The sequence below is a fragment of the Miscanthus floridulus genome, chromosome 2, assembly GCF_019320115.1.
Source record: "Miscanthus floridulus cultivar M001 chromosome 2, ASM1932011v1, whole genome shotgun sequence".
Lineage (NCBI taxonomy): Eukaryota > Viridiplantae > Streptophyta > Magnoliopsida > Poales > Poaceae > Miscanthus > Miscanthus floridulus.
The window spans coordinates 157,328,793-157,347,813 of record NC_089581.1 but is presented as its reverse complement, the minus strand read 5'-3'; the positions used below and the strand labels follow the sequence as shown (position 1 = coordinate 157,347,813).

Sequence of the window (19,021 nt, the reverse complement as noted above, 5' to 3'; positions counted from 1 at the left end):
ACATTCATTAATGACATCCGGGCTACATAGAGATGATGTTCAAATGATCCGGCATCAATACATTCAAAAGCATTACCATCTCATCTCAAAGTTCAAGTCTCAGTCAAGATGAGTAAAGTACCAGCATGCATCATTGAGTCATATTATACCTAAAACTAAAGCTAACAGATTAGAGCCTATCAAGGGCCTCGAGGTACTTCTGCTTGCGGATGTCAAAGAAGATCTTCATGGAGTAGCGGTTGTCCTCCAGCATGGTGAAGCCGCTGAGGTACCTCTCCACCTCGTCCCACTCACCGCCCTGCACGAGGTCCTCGAAGTGCTTCATGTTGAAGTAGAAGCCCGACTCCTGCTCCAGCCTGCACGGGCAACCGCAAAAAGCATCAGAAATCCCAGCTCACCCAGCAAAGAAAGGCTCCAAAAACCCCATTCATGATCATGGCGAGTACTCACTTGTGCACCGTCTCCTTGAACTTCTCCTCATCGAGGAACTGCAGGATGAGGAAAACCAGCTCCCTGCTAAGAGACGACATGGCTCCCCTGATCACAGTCGGAGCCTCCAGCTCTCAAAAACCCGCCTAAACCTCGGGCCGCCACCCATGCAGACATTGAAGGTTGCTACTGCTACCTCACTTATAGTGCCACAATACTTTTCTAAAAGTACCACAAACTAATAAACTAGTGAATTCTACATTTTCACAACCACAATTGAACATAGTTTTGCAATTCAGTTAGCCAAATCAACATGGATCATGATTCCTGGCTGACCAAACCATGCTTTAAAATGTCCCATGGGGAGAAGAAGTCCAGCACTCCTGAGGCATCAAATAAAAATGACCCATGGGACAAATCAGAAAATACATTTGACAAAAGAAAAGGAAATGAAGGTGATAGTGCCTGGGAGAAGAAGTCTGATGATGGCCATGGCAATTGGGAGCATCCCAGCAACTAGAAATGCCAGGGGAAAAAAGAAGGCAGATGGTAACTGGAAATGCTGGAGATGGAATTGGAAGACCAAATGCCAAGTCTAATGCAGGATCCAGTTGGGGTGAGAAAGATAAGATGGAGTCTGATGAGCATCTGAAAGTCCCAAAAGAATCAGACACATGGAATACAGGGAAATCAAATGAAAGTCCATGGGATAACACTGATGCACTATAGGATTCCTGGGTTAACAGTATTTCACCTGGACCAAAAGAACAAGAGCAAAAGAACTCGAGAAATGGCTCAGATTTACCCATTATCAGCATGACAATTGCAACTTAATTTCACCTGGAGCTTAATTTAATTCTCTCTCTCTAATGGGAATTGAACTGGCCACAGAACTGGTTGCTTGTACTGGTATAAGCCATCCTAGTTAAGCAGCAAACAGAACAAAATATCCCGAGTACCAACTCATAAGGTGCTAAAGTGCAGAAGTTCTCTAATGGAAACTTGATTCATCATAGCCACTCAAGAGTAGTACAAAACAAAAAAAGTCACAAGGTACGCGAATGGTGGAGGCAGGCAAGCGCTGCTCCAACATGCAGGGGTGTGACCTCAAGGACGCATCCCTCCCAGACCCTATGGCTTGAACCCAACATCCATGCGCTGGAAAAATAGCAAAGTGCAGATAAACAATTATCAGCATCATGGCAGCACTTCTTGTTTCACTCCTCTCATGAAAAATAGTAGTCAGTACCACTCAAAACTAAATACACAGTAGTACATTCAGAAGAGTTATCTTAATTTCTAAAATATGAGGTTCGGACCAGCTCGCCTCACCTATGCTAAAACATATATAACAAACGCTAGCCCAGTCATAGAAAATACACCAGAGATAAGCAAGTGAATGAATCAAGTAACAGAAGAGTAAACAGCATGGAGTCTAGCAGCATTGAGATAAGGCACATTCTGGAGGGAACTGAGCATGAAAATTTGCACAAAAATAGAGAGAACTTACAGTCTGTGCTGGAATGCTATGGAACATACCTTATTCTGATAAGCTAGCAACCTAATCAAGTTGGCTGCAACTTTAACAGTAGCTGGTTGTCCAAGCTGGATTCTGCACAGAAGGGTAACTTTAGCATCATCTATCTTGCATGTCAAATATCTCAAGTAATTGTATACCATCATATTTATCAAAGTTAATCTTACATGTCACTTTCATCTTCCTTAAGCATAACAGGGTATGTCAGTTTTTTTTATCAACAATGGCATACAAAAAAATAAGGACTAACATCAAGGCAGGTGCTCTGGTAAAAAAAATGTATTAGTCAAATACTGAAAATAGGATACTACAGATTTTTCAACATGTATTGCTCTGGTTATACAATTCATAGATGGCACACAGGCAATTCATACTGCTTATACTGCAGTTACATTGGCCTAGGTTGAAAAAACTAAAATTGGACAAAAAGAGTGTGCCAATAGGTGCTTAGTATCTATTGCCAGTTTCACAAGCAAGAATTTGCATAAATCTAGCAATGATGAACTTAAACTTTAATATTGATTTGGAGATGTGTGCATTATGCTTCTTTTACATTAGTTAACATTCCCAACAAACCCTAAGGAATCAGAAACAATCATAAATATGATGGCTGGCGATATAATCGCAGCTCAGCATTTCATAGAAAATTTAGAAATTACTTCACAAATCATAATACGAAGTTTAAATCATTTGATGCACCTATTATACCTACAAAAATGATAGCATTTCTTTATATAGGGAAAGGTCTTAATATTGGCACAAAAATATCTCTGTTGCTTAATAATGCATAATAGAAACACAAGTACTGAGAGCTATGTTGTCTTACAAACATTTTGGTGGACTGTGGGCTTCCTTTTAGACAACTTACATGCGTCATATTGTTTCCAAAATTTCACAGAAGAAATACCACAAGACAGTGACCATCTCCAGAAATTTACCCATTATCAAGAGCAAAAGAACTCGAGAAATGGCTCAGATTTATCCATTATCAGTATGACAACTGCAACTTAATTTCACCTGGAGCTTAATTTAATTCTCCCTCTCTAATGGGAATTGAACTGGCCACAGAACTGGTTGCTTGTACTGGTACAAGCCATCCTAGTTAAGTAGCAAACAGAACAAAATATCCCAAGTATGAGCTCATAAGGTGCTAAAGTGCAGAAGTTCTCTAATGGAAACTTGATTCATCACAGCCACTCAAGAGTAGTACAAAACAAAAAAAGTCACAAGGCATAGTTAGGGAAGGGGAGAGCAGCACGGCACGAGACTGGGGTTTCATAGCATCTCCAAGCTGCAGGATGCACCCCCAAAATATTTTTGAATGTGTCACCTCAGTTTTCCCATCTGAAACAATGTAACAAAAAAGCCTGAGAGAAGGAACTCACTTGGAACAAAGAGACAATGTAACACAAAGAAGCGCAGTATACCTGGTTGTCTGCAGCCCTGCCATTGGAGAAATGATGTCATTAGTACCGGGGAAAGAAGCAACAGAAAGGTTCTTATCTGATAATAATGCTGCTCTGAAAATATTTCCAAAACTGAATTTTTTGGATCCGATTACTTATCATTACTAAACTATTTAAAAAAAAACTATCCTCATAGAAGGGCCTTTCAGCAATGCATGCTGCCCAGTAAAAAAATATTATAGTAGAAGCAGCCAAGCAGGCATGCATACTCGGGGAAGGAAAAAAACAACAGCAAAAAAGCCATCAATCCCAAGCATGCTCATATTAATCCTAACAATTGAATACTGATTATTGTGGTGCTCTAGCACCTCCTACTAATCCGAACAATTCGGTTGCTGAAAGATGACAACTACTAATTGTTGTGCAATAACTTAAGAACAAATAACCAGCAAGATTATGCAACTGTATTTTCAATTCTACTACGAACCACATATCAATCTCACTAGATCTCTTTTTAATTTAATTCTAACACAACACATGACATAGAAATATTAACTTTTTACTAAATATACAAATGTTACTACTGCTAGTCATCATATAAATTCACAGGTCTTATCCTTACTGGCACTTAAAGGCACTGGAATCACCAACCCATAAACTGAAATAAGTACAAACTATGCAATGTAAATATGTGTAACAAGATGAAAATATGTGTAACATAATTTTAAACAGATGCAACTATGCAAGCAAAAGCCTAGCAGCTAACAAGGCATACCTAGCACATTTTTTGTCAATGTAAATATGATAGTTTTCCATGAATTGTTACCCGCAGGCTAGGGTTTCGTGGAGCACAAGAACCGACGCGGACCGGCGGGAGGAGGCAGCACCGGTGAGCAGGCACGGCGCCGGCCACCGGCGGAGCCCAGCCGCGCTGCGCTCTCGGCCAGGGGGCTACAGCTCGCCCCTGGCCCGCGCAGCCATCCCCTCCTCCGCCTGGGGTGCGCCGCCGCCGGGCCCCCGCCGCCAGATCTCGCCGGTCGGGAGCGGGAGGGGAGGGGCCACACCGGGGAAGAAGGTAGGGGAGGGGGGGAGAGGGAGGGGGCGGCACCGGCCGCCGGGTCTCGCCGGTGGGGAGCGGGAGGGGAGGGGCCGCGCCGGGGAAGAAGGTAGGGGAGGGGGGAGAGAGGGAGGGGGCGGCACCGGCCGCCGGATCTCGCCGGTGGGGAGCAGGAGGGGAGGTGCCGCGCCGGGGAAGAAGGTAGGGGAGGGGGGAGAGGGAGGGGGCGGCACCGGTCGCCGGATCTCGCCGGTGGGGAGCGGGAGGAGAGGGGCCGCGCCAGGGAAGAAGGTAGGGGAGGGGGGGAGAGGGAGGGGGCGGCACCGGCCGCTCCGAGGAAGAAGGGGAGGGAGGGAAGGTGCGGGATCGGGCGGAGGATGGGCGGGTGCGGGTGCGGGAGGAGGGGAGGGGAGTGTGGGGGGCTGGGAGGGTGCGGCGGGGAAGAAGAAGGGGAGTGGGGAGAACGTGCGTGCGCGAGGAGCCGAGCGGACGAGTCCGCGGCGGGTTAGGGTTAGGACTTCTGGGTTATTTTTCCGTGCGTGGGTTTGTTTTTCTGTGCGTTTTAAAATAACCGACAGAATAATAGCATTTTTTCTGTGCGTGCATTTTATTTTTTCTGTGCGTTTTTAAAAAACCGACAGAATAAATTTTATTTTTCTGTGAGTTCTAATTTTTTCCGTGTGTGTATTGTCACGCACAGAAAAATTATGCAATTATTCTGTGGGTTTTCGTATTTTTCTGTCGGGATATTTTGAAACCCACAGAAAAATCATACTTTTTCTGTGCGTGTCGAAAAAAACGCACAGAAAAATTCTTCACCCACAGAACAATTCGATTTTCCAGTAGTGTCTATATGTGTGGATATACTATAGTCTTTACATTTTTGTCATCAAAGTTGACATTTCTCTTCATAATTCCCAGTAGATGCTTTCTCCCTCCACGACAAATATCGCCAACTCGGCAATTGCGTTCATCCAAGCACTAGTATTGTTTTGAAAACAGCCAATAGCTAGCCTCTCTATCTATGATTCTATGAAGTCATTCACACGTTTTACTCTTTTCCCTTTTTTTCTCTTTACCGGACGCATGTTTTATTATTAACAACAGGAGAACGCATAACGGTAAAAGGAAAATGCATCAAAGGTTGAAAAGCGCAAGTGGTGAGGAACTGAGGATTGGATCAGCGTCGGCCGTTCGGTAATCGGTGATGCTCGTGAGTCGTGACTCAAGCCTGGAGATCAGAGTTCATGCACCACTCTTGGTCGCAGTTGCAGATGCACGCATCGACCTATTATTCCCCATCCTAGGCCATACATAAGTCTTTACACTTGTCAACATATATAAACTTGGATGCCGGCAACAGATCCAGCGTCGCGTCTGTTTTTTTGGGCTTGGATCTGCGGCAACATATATAGTCTTTACACATTTTTTTTTTGGGCTTGGAGTTGGATGGCGGCATCTGTTGCACGAACGTTCGAGAGTCGCGTCTGTTTCGCGCGATGGACAAGGAGTTTGCCTAAAGCACACCAAGACCTCCACGCACGCGTATGCCCTATGGTTTCGCTGTCGTCGTCGATGGATCTGCTGCCGTTACAATCTTCTTGAGAGCTGTAGGAATGTTACAATTACTGGAGCATACAGGTGTCGTAATCCGTCCAGAACATGCAAAAGCAAGAGTTTTGCAGATTTGCAGTAAACATTGATCATTTCCTCTCACTTTCTTTTTCTCCGTCTCTCTTAACATGCAGTGTACAGAGCAGACAACAACCACACCAACTCCCAAGACCCGAGCGGATAGCAACAAGTCACCATCGCATCAGCAAAGGCGCACGATTTCTGCCATCCAGACTCTGTTCATCCTCCGAATGAACTCCTCGGCCCGCATCATGAGCTCATCCTCTTCCTCATCGTCACCACATTTCTCTTGTCCCAATATCATCCTCTGCTCTTCTCGCTTGCCTGCAGCTGCACCTGGACAGCATTCGTGTCAACGTCGGCGACGCACCCCTTGGGGCGGTCGTCGACGTCGTGAGCACAGCTGTGCCTGTGCCTGTGCTCGACGATGCTAGCGGCAGCGGTTGGAGGACTCTCCCATCCTGGCTCCACCGCTCCTCTTCCCTCCTTGCACCTGAATGCCATCCAGCGTTTCAGCTTCGGCGGCTCCCGGCGTCCACTCTCCGCGGCCGCCGAGGAGGAGGACGGCGATGATGATGTGGGAGAAGCAGAAGGCCAGCAGCGACGGGCTGGATGACGACGCCCAGAGAGTGTCCAACTCCATAGAGATTCTTCTGCTGTGTTGGACCGTTGGTCTCTTGGAAGAGGCCAGGCCAGGGCGAATGAAGGCAAGTTTTAGTTAGGTGTTCTTGGATGGTGAAGGAACCTTGGCGCCTCGAGCCTTTATATATGTGTCCCTAGAGTTCGGATTCGGAACCCCCCAAGTGTGTAGAGGAAGATTCTGCACCGTGGAACCCGCGGTCGTGGTCTTCATGGTCTTCCTGCACAAGCAAGACTAATGCATATGGTTTGTATTGCTTGTGAGACGTATATGTTGAGCGCATTGGAGATACCGATCAGGTGCTCTCTAAAGTCTATCCTGACTTATATAGTTCGAGGGCGTAGGATCTCAGATAAACCTCGTTTTTCTTGGTTTATTTTTGGTTTCGTAGTCAGTTACAACTTACAATAGAGCCCTGATAGATCATGTTGTTGGATTTCGTTTTAGTCATATTCATCAGATCGGGATGTATTGCATAGGAATAGAAAATGTGTTTGGGATTTACATGAGAGGCAGAGAGGAGAGTGAGATGTAGCAAACCATCGAAAGCCGTAGTGGTCGAAGCTCCGGCCGGGGTCTCCTTGACGGACACCATCTGCGCGCCGGCAGCGACGTTCGGTGGAGAGGGAGGAGTCGGCGCTATGGCGTCCTCGGCGGCGGCGTGTGCGTCGGGGTGGCGTTGCCGGCGTCGGTGGTGCTTCCCGTCGCTGGCAGCGCCCCTTCCCAAGATCGGGTTTAGGGTTAGGATGTCGGTGGGGTGACTGGCGGCGCGGTGAACCTCGTACTACGAGCCCCGGCCCCCACCTTTCCTTTATAGCGCTGTGCGACGGGGGCCCACCAACCATGTAGGGTTGGCGCCCCCGATCAGGGCGCGAGAACAAGGCCCAAAAGGCCGTTGGGCCTAACTGGTGGGAGATCAAACCTAACATTCTCCCCCTTGATCTCTCATCTATTCTTCGTTCTTTAATTTCGTACTCAAAACTTTCAATTCATATTTTTCTTGCTTCCATCCTATTTCATCACAGATTAGTGCATAGAACTGTCCCATCGTCACAGCAATTAGTGCCGTTGGACTAACAACCACAATACACTTCTCCGTTTTGAAATGTAAACTTTCTTTGGGCCCTTTGTATGTTCGGGAATCATAGGCTTTCCCTTAAACCCATGCTGGCTACGTGTTCTCTGAACACGTTGGGTGGTAAGCCCTTTGTGAGCGGATCCGCGAGCATTTTCTCTGTACTTATATGCTTAAGATTTATTATATGATCCCGAACTTTATCTTTCACAACATAGTATTTTATGTCAATGTGTTTGACAGCACCACTTGACCTATTGTTGTGAGCGTACTGGATTGTTATCACAATATAATCTCAGTGGTTCATTTATATCATCAATCACTTTCAATCCGGGTATGAATTTCTTCAGCCAATTCACCTGCCCCGTTGTCTCATAGCATGCTACAAACTCGGCATACATTGTCGAGGATGTAGTTACGGTTTGTTTGGAGCTTTTCCACGATATAGCCCCTCCTGCGAGAGTAAATACATATCCTGACGTGGATTTTCTTTTATCTCCCGTATAATCAGAATCTGAATACCCCTCTATCTGCAGGGAGTCAGATCTTCTATACGTAAGCATAAGGCCTTTCGTACCCTGCAAATAACGTAGGACTTTCTTCACTAATTTCCAATGTTCAATTCCTGGATTCTTTTGATATCTGCCAAGTAACCCGGTAACAAAAGCTAAGTCAGGGCGTGTACACACTTGAGCATATTGTAAACTTCCAACAGTTGAAGCATACGGTACCGCTTTCATTCGGTCAATTTCATATTGGTTCTTGGGACACTGATGTTCCCCAAATCTATTGCCCTTGACTATAGGAGCAGGTGAAGGACTGCACGCATGCATACTAAATTTCTTCAGGACCTTTTCTATGTATGCCTTTTGCGATAATCCTAGAACCCCTTTTCTCCTGTCTCGGTGAATCTCTATTCCCAAAACGAACGAGGCCTCACCGAGATCTTTTATATCAAAGTTTGAGGACAAGAATTTCTTCGTTTCCATTAGTAGATTGATATCACTACTAGCAAGCAAGATATCATCCACATACAAAATTAGGAATATGTACTTTCCATTCTTGAACTTTGCATAAACACAATTGTCCTCAACATTTTCTTCAAACCCAAAACCTTTTATCGTTCTATCAAACTTCAAATACCACTGTCTTGAAGCTTGCTTCAATCCGTAGATTGATTTCTTCAGGCGGCATCCCATATTTTCCTTTCCTTTTACGACAAAACCTTTCGTTTGTGCCATATAAACATTTTCTTTCAAATCCCCGTTTAGGAAAGCCGTCTTTACATCCATTTGATGTAACTCCAAATCATAGTGGGCTACAAGTGCCATTATAATTCTGAAAGAATCTTTACATGAGACTGGAGAAAACGTCTCATTGTAATCAATCCCTTCTCTTTGCGTGAAGCCTTTCGCCACAAGTCGCGCTTTAAATCTTTCTATATTCCCTTGGGAGTCATATTTCGTTTTGTAGACCCATTTATAGCCTACTGTTTTGACTCCTTTAGGAATATTTTCTAAGTCCCAAACTTTATTGGTACTCATTGATTTTAATTCATCTTCCATGGCCTTAAGCCACTTTGATGAGTGATCGCTTCTCATGGCTTCTTCAAATGAGGTGGGATCATCCCCCATCTGACATTCTTCTGTTTCATAAACTTCATAGTCATCAGTAATAGCTGATCTTCTTATTCTTTGAGACCTTCTAGGTGCCTCCGACACTTGTTCCACATTGGGCTGTTGTTGTTCTTCCTCATGTGCAACATTTGGTTCTATAGGTTCCTCAAGGATAGGTTACTCAAGGACAGGTTCCTCATGTTCATTCATTGTCGCCACGGGAGAACTTGCAATAGGTGTTGGCACTACAGTGTCCTGCACTGTCAGTGCAACAGCAGCAGGTAGCGTGAAGAATGGTTCTTCAACCATCGGAGTGGGTACATGTACCCGCTTCTCCTGTAGGCTGATTTCTCGTGCTACCATGCTCCCCCTGATCATGTTATCCTCCAAGAACACAGCGTGTCTTGTTTCTACAATCTTCGTATGTCTGTCAGGACAATAGAAGCGATATCCTTTCAATCTTTCTGGATAGCCAATAAAATGGCAGCTGACTGTCTTGGAGTCTAACTTTCCTATGTTTGGGTTAAACACTTTTGCCTCAGCTGGACAGCCCCACACACGCAAATGGTTAAGTGAGGGTTCTCTTCCTGTCCATAATTCATACGGTGTTTTAGGCACCGATTTACTTGGTACTCGATTAAGTATGTGAATGGCGGTTTTCAGTGCCTTCATCCATAAACTAATAGGTAATGTGGAGTAACTCATCATGCTTCTTACCATATCCATTAAGGTACGGTTACGTCTTTCAGCCACTCTATTCTGCTAAGGCTCCCCCGGTGTGGAGTACTGAGCAACTATGCTATTTTCCTGTAGGAACCTTGCAAATGGTCCAGGAATTTGGCCATATGGGGTATGTCGCCCATAGTACTCTCCACCTCGATCTGATCGTACTATCTTGATTTTCTTATTGTGCTGATTTTCAACTTCAGCTTTAAATATTTTGAATTTATCCAATGCTTCCGATCTTTCTTTAATTGGAGAAATATTGCCATAACGAGAGTAGTCATCTGTGAATGTTATAAACGAGTCATAACCATCCACACTTTTCACAGGAAAAGGACCACATATATCTATGTGGATTATTTCTAAAATTCCTGTGCTTCGTTTGGCATCTTTCTTAATTTTCTTGACATACTTTCCTTTGATGCAATCAATATATTGTTCTAAATCTGAAAATTCTAAGTGCGGAAGAATTGATTCCTTAACCAATCGTTCCATTCTCCCTCTCGAAATATGGCCCAAGCGACAATGCCATAATTTCGAAAAGACAGTATCAATTCTCTTCCGCTTCTTAGTTACATCCGTAGATGGGGAATCATTCACATTCTCATCACATACATTGTTCGCATTCTCAGCAAGAGATAATAAATAAAGCTTGTCTTGTCGGAAGGCAAGACCAACACATTTATTATTAACCAGTATCTTACACTTGCCATCACCAAAATGGCAATCAATTCCATCATCATCAAGTTTCGAAACACTTATCAAATTTCTACGCAAAGAGGAAACATAAAGTACTTCTTTAAGTCTAAGTACAAAACCATTATTCAATTCTATAGAAAAAACTCCAATGGCTTCAACATTGGCTTGCACTCCATTTGCAACTTTAATCATTCTTTCTCCTCTTTGCAAGGTTCTCGTCCCACTTAACCCCTGTAAGGAATTTGCAACATGAGTAGTTACTCCTGAATCAACCCACCAAGTGGATTTATCATAACATAAATACAGGGATTCATCTACAAATGTAATAAATTCATCACCTTTCTTTAGCAGAGATTTCAAGAAGTCTGGACAATCCCTCTTGTAGTGTCTCTTCTTGAAGCAGTGCTTGCACTGATCCTTTTCAGCTCCACCATACTACTGATTCTCAGAATCCTGGGGTTTCTTTCCCTGTGAATTGGAGGAAGAGGCCTTATCCCACTTAGGTTTTCCTTGCGGTTTAGAATTCTTGCCATTAAAGTTCTTTCTTTTGTTATCCTTCACAAAATGAGCGGATTCACCTTGTGAGGACTTTATCCTCTTCTCTTCTTGAGCACACATCGAGATGAGTCTTTCTATGCCCCATCTTTCAGGCTGCATATTGTAGTTCATAATAAGGTGTCATATTCTTTTGGCAAAGAAGCAAAAATCAAATGAATCAGGAAATTCTCCTCCTTCAAATTCATTTCTTTTAGCTTAGATGCCGTAGTGTTCATCTTTAAAATGTGCTCTCTTATGCTACCATCAGTGAATTTCTCATTCACAAGCTTCTTAATCAGTGAACTTGCTGTGGCCTTGGTAGAGCCAGTAAACTGACTCTTGATTTTCTCAAGATATTCTTTGGCAGTAGCACATTCAGGGATTGAGCCCCTTATCTGTTCTTCTATGGTGGCTTTGGCTACCAACAGGCACTTGCGGTTGGAGATATTCCATTGCCTATATTCAAGGTCATTTCATTCTTATTTTAGCATGATCACGCTTTCGAACAGCGAAATCAACGTCAGATTCATTATCACCTCTCACCGGGTCCTCTGGCTCAGTAGGACACGGTGAGGTGATGGCAAAATCGACCTCTCCCAACGCAAATTCCAATTCATACTTCTCCCGCCACACACGGTGATTGGTTCCATTGAGTATCGGAATGTTGGCAATGTTCACAATGCATTTGCCTCCTGAAATCACACCAGAGTAAGAAACATTTATACATAAAATTTCATGCTTTAACTCAACGTTGGTCAAATTAAAACTTATAATTCATCCATGCAAACATTTTACATCACCGTTGGGCAAAAGTAAAATTAATGCACAACTTCTCATGGATCAAAAATTATAATATTGTTATTAACAACGTTGGTCAGAAAATAACAATATCATAATCGCATCAAAATTATCAGAAATTCATCACTTCTCTTAAAATTAAATTATCCCGTTGGTTCAAATTTAATCAAAAGAGAACGAAAATTATCATGCACAGTGAAAACATTAATAATCTTTTCATATTATTATTTTCCAGAAGCACTAAAAAAATTTTACTGTTTTCTGAGCAAAGTATCGTTGGATAAAATTTGCACAGAAAAATTGTATCAAAATCATTCAAATTCATCAAAAATATGCATCAAAATTGCTTCTGGAAAATAACAAAATTTTCCTTCTTTCTTTTTAGCCCAGCGCGGCCCAAGACGGCAAAAAAACCGGCTCGGCCCAGCTGTCCTCGCGTGCACAGGCCGCACCCAAGCCGCAACCTGGGCCTGGGCCGGCAAAGCGCCGCACGCGCTCGCGCCCGCCTGGGCTGGCGATGGCCCGAGCATCCATGGCCGTTGGTTCTGATCGGACGGTCGTGCGCCGTCTTCGGCCGGATCAAAACCATCGCCGCGCCGGTGCCGTGGAAACCCTAGCGCATTCGCGCCTGCTCTCTCTCTCTCTCTCTTCGCTCTTTCTCTCTTCTCAGCCGCAGCGACGACCGCAGCCACCGAGCAGACGCGAGCGAGGAAGGCAGAGCGGGCAGCCATGGCGAGCCTTTGCGCCGTCGCCGGCCCCCTCGCCGGCACGCGTGCTCCCCAACGGGTGAGCACGCTGCCGTCGAGCGGCCTGGCCGCGACGCTTCCTTGGCCGAGCCCGGCGAGCCAGCGCCCCCGGCTCGGCTTCTTCTCCCGCGCCGGCGAAGGTTCATCCGACGCACCCTAACCCTAGCCCCACTTTCCCCTTTCTGATTTGAGTTGTTCTTTTCGGGTTTATCCGAATGGGAAACTAGGGTTAGGGTTAGGGTTCGTTCTTGCTGATTCGGTTTTCTTTGCTTTCGATTTCTTTCTTTTCGTTCATCCGAATGGAAAACTGGGGTTAGGGTTTCGACCCTTCTTTCTTTCTTCTTCCCCTTCTTCCCTCTTTCGGATTTGGGTCTAGGGTTAGGTCTTAGGGTTCGGCTTTCTATTTTCTTTCCCGATCCAGTTTCTTCTCGGAACCTAGCTCCGGTACCATTGTTGGATTTCGTTTTAGTCATATTCATCAGATCGGGATGTATTGCATAGGAATAGAAAAGGTGTTCGGGATTTACATGAGAGGCAGAGAGAAGGGGAGTGAGATGTAGCAAACCATCGAAAGTCGTAGTGGTCGAAGCTCCGGCCGGGGTCTCGTTGACGGACGCCATCTGCGCGCTGGCAGCGACGTTCGGTGGAGAGGGAGGAGTCGGCGCTGTGGCGTCCTCGGCGGCGGCGTGTGCGTTGGGGCAGTGACGAAGCCAGAAAAAAATTTAGGAGGGGCTGAAACAAAAGAATAGAGGTTTTTTATCTTCTCTTAACCTTAGCCCCTCGTACCTAATACATATATGCATAAAATTTTAAGGGGGGCTTAAGAGGGCTTCACATGCGCAGGATGGGTAGGGGGGGGGCTAGAGCCCCCCTAGCCCCACCGCTGGCTTTGTGCCTACGTTGGGGTGGCGTTGCCGGCGTCGGTGGTGCTTCCCGTCGCTGGCAGCGCCCCTTCTCAAGATCGGGTTTAGGGTTAGGATGTCGGTGGGGTGACTGGCGACGCGGTGAACCTCGTACTGTGAGCCCTGGCCCCCACCTTTCCTTTATAGCGCTGTGCGACGGGGGGCCACCAACCATGTATGGTTGGGCGCCCCGATCAGGACGCGAGAACAAGGCCCAAAAGGCCGTTGGGCCTAACTGGTGGGAGATCAAACCTAACACATGTTACATGCATATCTATGTCTTCCATACCGAGTTGATGAATGTCATATCAGTAAAGAACCGGTTCTATCCTCCATGACCGTACACCTCCTCTTGTAATCGTCAAGTTAACTAAATGTTGATAAAAATTTTAACCTTTTTTATCGGTCAAAATTCGCCTTACTTTCACACGAAGGTGTGATATAAAGTATACGATTATAAATTTAGATGGGAAATTATATAGACTAATTGCTCCCCCTATCTTGTAATATGAGGTGTCCTAAAAATTTTAGGGCAAATTATAGAGCAAAATAAATGACGCATGTAACCCTCTCACTGTAGAGAGATCTTGTGCTTATCATATCTTGAGTCCGGAGGTAGACGCCCGTGGCAAATATGTATGGTAGTTTTGACGAGTTAATCCAGCTAGAATAACTTACTCCCTCCGTTCCTTAATATAAGCCATATAGTTTTTAGCACCAATATTAACGCACGGCTTGGGAGAGGATGTGAGACCGAGGAAAAAAAGGAAAATCAGGCCATCTTCCCTCTCTCAATCAGATTGCTTCCTAAATCTAAGGGGTTGGTTGGGGCATGTGCTATATACGGTGGGAAGGTTTCCAAACTAATCAGCGTAGGAGCTGATACGTACCTATATATTGGAATTTTTCTTTAGAAATCTATATGGCTTATATTAAGGAACGGAGGGAGTATAATTTAGAACAAATATTGTGCTTTAATACCTTATATTTCAGGACGGATGGGGTAGTAAATAAAGTATATCAGAGCTTGATGTTGATAAGAAAGTATCTACGTGGGATTGTGTCATAATATAAACACTTTTGACAAGGCAGAGATAAGAGCATCTCCAAAGGTACTCAATATTTTCTTCCTAAAAATATGAAGTTTTACAACTCCTAAAAAAGTATAGGAAGGAATAAAAAAATCTATCTCCAAGAGTTTCTAATAATCCACTCCTAAAATATAGAAGACAATTTTACATCAGAAATCATATATTATTTCTTAATTATCCTAACTACTTTTGTATATTTGCATCAGGAACCCTTTCCTACTCTTTATTCTTTCCACGCCCTTCCACCTTTAGATTGGCCGACAAACACGCGTGGAAGAGAGAAGATACGCGTATCTCGGAAGCGCATAACTTTACGCGGAACAGAATGACTTTTTCAAGTTCTAAAAGATTATGAGAATGGATTAGAAGTTGTTGGAGAGGTTTTTTCTCTCATCTTGTTAAAAACCAAGAATTAGAAAGAGATTTAGGAAACTCTCGGGATGCTCTAAGCTATTTTTGTTAATGGTAGTCCCCAAATTTATACATATAAACCTTTAATAATATTTATGTTCCTTAAAATAATTGGCGTGTGCGACAGCTGAGATTGATGTACATGGAAAGAATGGACTTTATTGTTCCGAACGGACAGGCAACAACCATCCCGCCATGTTGCCATTGGACATGCGCTGCTGGTAACATTGTTACTGCTTAATCTAATCTTGTGCAGTGAAAGAGGCGACGGTTACTCTGTTCACAGAACTTTTTATCGGGAATATGAATATGCCGGCAAATGGCCATTTTTTTTTGGGTGGTGGGGTGGGGGCGGCGGCGGCGATCTCGTCATGTAGTTGTAGTTTCTGATACCGCAATAGGGCCTAATTATGATATACGGAGTATTCACTTTGGGCTTTAGATTCAATAGTTCATGGCTTCAAGCCGGGCTTGGTTGTTGGGCCGAGCTAGCTTCTGAAGATGCGGAAATCCAAAGTTGTATGATGCTGGAAAGAGAAGCTATAGATGCGCCCTTATCCCAGACTGGAAGAACGAATAACTACGAACTAAGAGCAGGGTATTAGTGAAATAATTCAGATCATTTGGCGTCCTAGCTCGGAGCTTTCCAGCAGAAGATAGTTGTTCTTTATAATCTCACCCACCAACTACTCCTATGTCGATCCCAGCGGTCGTTTCGTCGGTGGCCGTTGAGAGCAAAATCAAATACTAGCAGCGAGCTGGACACCCGCCGCTCTACACACTACTAACTCAGTAGTTGGGTTGACGCCGGCCAAGTATTGGACCATGCATCACACCCCGTGCAACTTGTATGACGCGCACGCTCCACTAGCTCTCCGCTGCTGCCTGCTGGGGTAAGGTAACGTACAGTCGGGAACGCAGAGCGGCCATGTCCCGCTGTTTCAGTCCAATAAAGAAATCCATATCATATACGAGTCATGAGCGCTTGAAAAACAGTGGGGTTTTTCCCACTGATTTTGCAAAAATCCATCAGGGTCTCTGGCCCGTCAAAGAGGCCCAGCTGCTCCGCCCCCTGTATGGGTGAACGGGAGTACTGCATCTGCATGCGTCGTCGGTCAGTGCTCAGTGGTCAGGCAAGCCGCAAGCAGAGGGCTTGGTTATTATGCACGCTGCACGCATAATACTCTTTCCCGATCTTCAGCATGTTCGTTTGGCTGTGGCTTGTCGTAAACGATCGTAAATTTCCAGCTGGAACAGTATTTTTCTCTCACACAAATCAACCAGCAGTACTTCTTCACGAACCAGCAACGATATGAACCAGCCAACCGAACAGGCTGCTTGCTGCTCGCTGCGTGCGCCTTTGAGGTCATGATGGCTTATGTCATGAGCCGTACTTTTTCATCAAAAAAGAGTGTTTTCTGCTTATCTTTTTCAGCAAAGCGAACCGACCTCGCTCAAAGCCGAAGATCGCTGTGACAGCTGGTCCTCGATCGGGCTGGTGTTGCCCGCGAAGCCAGTCGACAGTGTGATTTGGTGGTGGTCGGGGTAGCCACGTGCTGTACCCATCCCTACGAGTATCAATGCGGTCGATGCAGCAACGTACAGTTGCAGGCAATAGGTTAGGTGCCAGTCCTTCAGTACATGTATACAGATGTACTCGTCTACCTCTAGTTCTCTACCTAGCTGTATCGTACCTGTATATACAACCTCTCTCCTTAGTCCTTATTTAGCCTGCTGCCTGCTTATCTGAAGCATGGGTCGCGACATGGAACCGAACGAGAGAGAATTGACCAGGCAGCTAGAGATTCATGCCAGTCCTTCATATGCATAGCTAGGCTCAGCTGAGTAGGTGACGACGACCTTTGCTTTTCCCACACAACGTACGGTAGTATGTATGAGCCGGCCCCTGGTTCAATTGTTCAGTTCAGCAGTTGCATGCACGCGGTTCTCCGAGGCACATCAGCTGTTACCCGTCCGCATCAACGAGTAAAAGGTCAGGTGCTGTCCTGGCGAGTGTGGTCCGCGCATGATGAGACGCCGGTGAGAGCCTTCAATAGTAGATGGACATGCTTCCCGGCCGGCCCATCGGTTGCTAATCAACGTGAACCGGTGTAGCGCCGGTTGCCACGCACCGCCTGTTCCCTGCTCCCAGTCCCAAAATAGAAAATCGTTCTCGCTTTCCGAGAAATCAACTATTTATAAGTTGACCAATTATATATGTAAAAAAATTAATATTTATAATATATAATTAGTATCATTAAATAGATCGTTGAATATACTTACATAATATATTTATTTGGAGATATAAATGTTGTACGTATTTTCTACAAATCTAGTTAACGTTGAAAAAAATGACCTGCACGCATCCCATAACGTTCTTCTTTCTGGGATGGAGTGAGTATGTCGCTTAAGCGTAGCTACGGTATTTGTGTTGTTCATTTTTTTTAAAAAAATAAATAAATATTTTGTAAAAAATATTAACAGTATTTGTATCTCTAAATAAGTTTATTATGAAAATATATTAAACAATTTATCCAATGATACTAATTATGTACCATAAATATTAATATTTTCTTGTATATATTTGGAAGTTAAATACGTTTAACTTTTCAGAAGGCGAGAACGACAATTAAAAAAAGCAGAGGGAGTATTGCGCAGTACAAAAACTTTGGGGGCAAGTATAAAAACTTTAGGAGCAACTACCAAGTACATATATTAGATTACAACTAGCAAAAATGCCCGTGCGTTGCAACATGATTCAAGATCATTTTATGTGTTCCAGCATCTTGGAACCAGAGGCCTTGTATTTTTGAAATACATGTAACAATTAAGTAATTAACTGGATGACTTGTGGAGGGCTCACTACTACAGAATGGACTTATTGTCCCGAGTGGTAACGGCCTTTAGTCCTGGTTACCGCACCGGGACAACGATCCCGGGACTAAAGGTGCCACCTTTAGTCCCGGGTCATCGAGCCGGGACTAAAGAGGGACCTTTAGTCCCGGTTGATGTTACCAACCGAGACTAAAGGCCCTCCAGCCGAGCAAACGTGGCCGCACCCTTTAGTCCCGGTTGGTAACCCCAACCGGGACTAAAGGTTCCTTTTCTTTTTCTTTTTTTTTGTTTAATTTGTTTTCAGTTCAGTTACACGTATTTGTTTAATATATAATATGTTTTTATGTACGTATTCTACGTTGCTAATATAAATACACGCATGCATATAATTACATCTAATTCTCATCTCGAGCATTATTATATTCAAATAAAGTGTGAACCTATATATATTATATATATATATATGTATATATACAACACTTTCATAATCTTGTTCTCGAAAATAACGATGTCAATAAACATTTAATTTACATCATTTATTCCTTAGGATCAAAGTAGAACTCGCCGTTGGGATTTAGCACTTTTTCTAGAAGATATCCTGCTATTGACTCTTGAACTGCTTTCAGATGGTCTTTTTGCATGACCCTTCGTTTCAACCATTCAGTCTTGCATTTGAAATAAAAGGAAAAGTATTAATACATATATATATATATTCATTTAAAAATAAATAAAAAATTGATATATACGTACTATGAGGACATCTTTAGGAGTTCTTCTTATGTGCGCAGTGATAAATTCATAAACGTAGTATCCACACAAGTTATTACCTGGTTCCTGCCGCAAACATCACTGTACGAGAAGAAGATTATTCTCATCATCTCACA

The 19,021-nt window shown here is 44.1% G+C and overlaps 1 protein-coding gene across 1 annotated transcript; it reads right to left on the bottom strand.

The window, feature by feature from the left end:
• Positions 1-36: 36 nt before the first annotated feature.
• Positions 37-834, bottom strand: LOC136540260 (protein TOPLESS-RELATED PROTEIN 2-like). Its single transcript, XM_066532263.1, has 2 exons — positions 451-834; positions 37-356 (listed from the first exon to the last, which is right to left on the bottom strand). Exons 1-2 carry the CDS (start codon positions 528-530, stop codon positions 170-172), a joined length of 267 nt encoding a protein of 88 aa, XP_066388360.1. The 5' UTR covers positions 531-834; the 3' UTR covers positions 37-169.
• Positions 835-19,021: the final 18,187 nt, after the last annotated feature.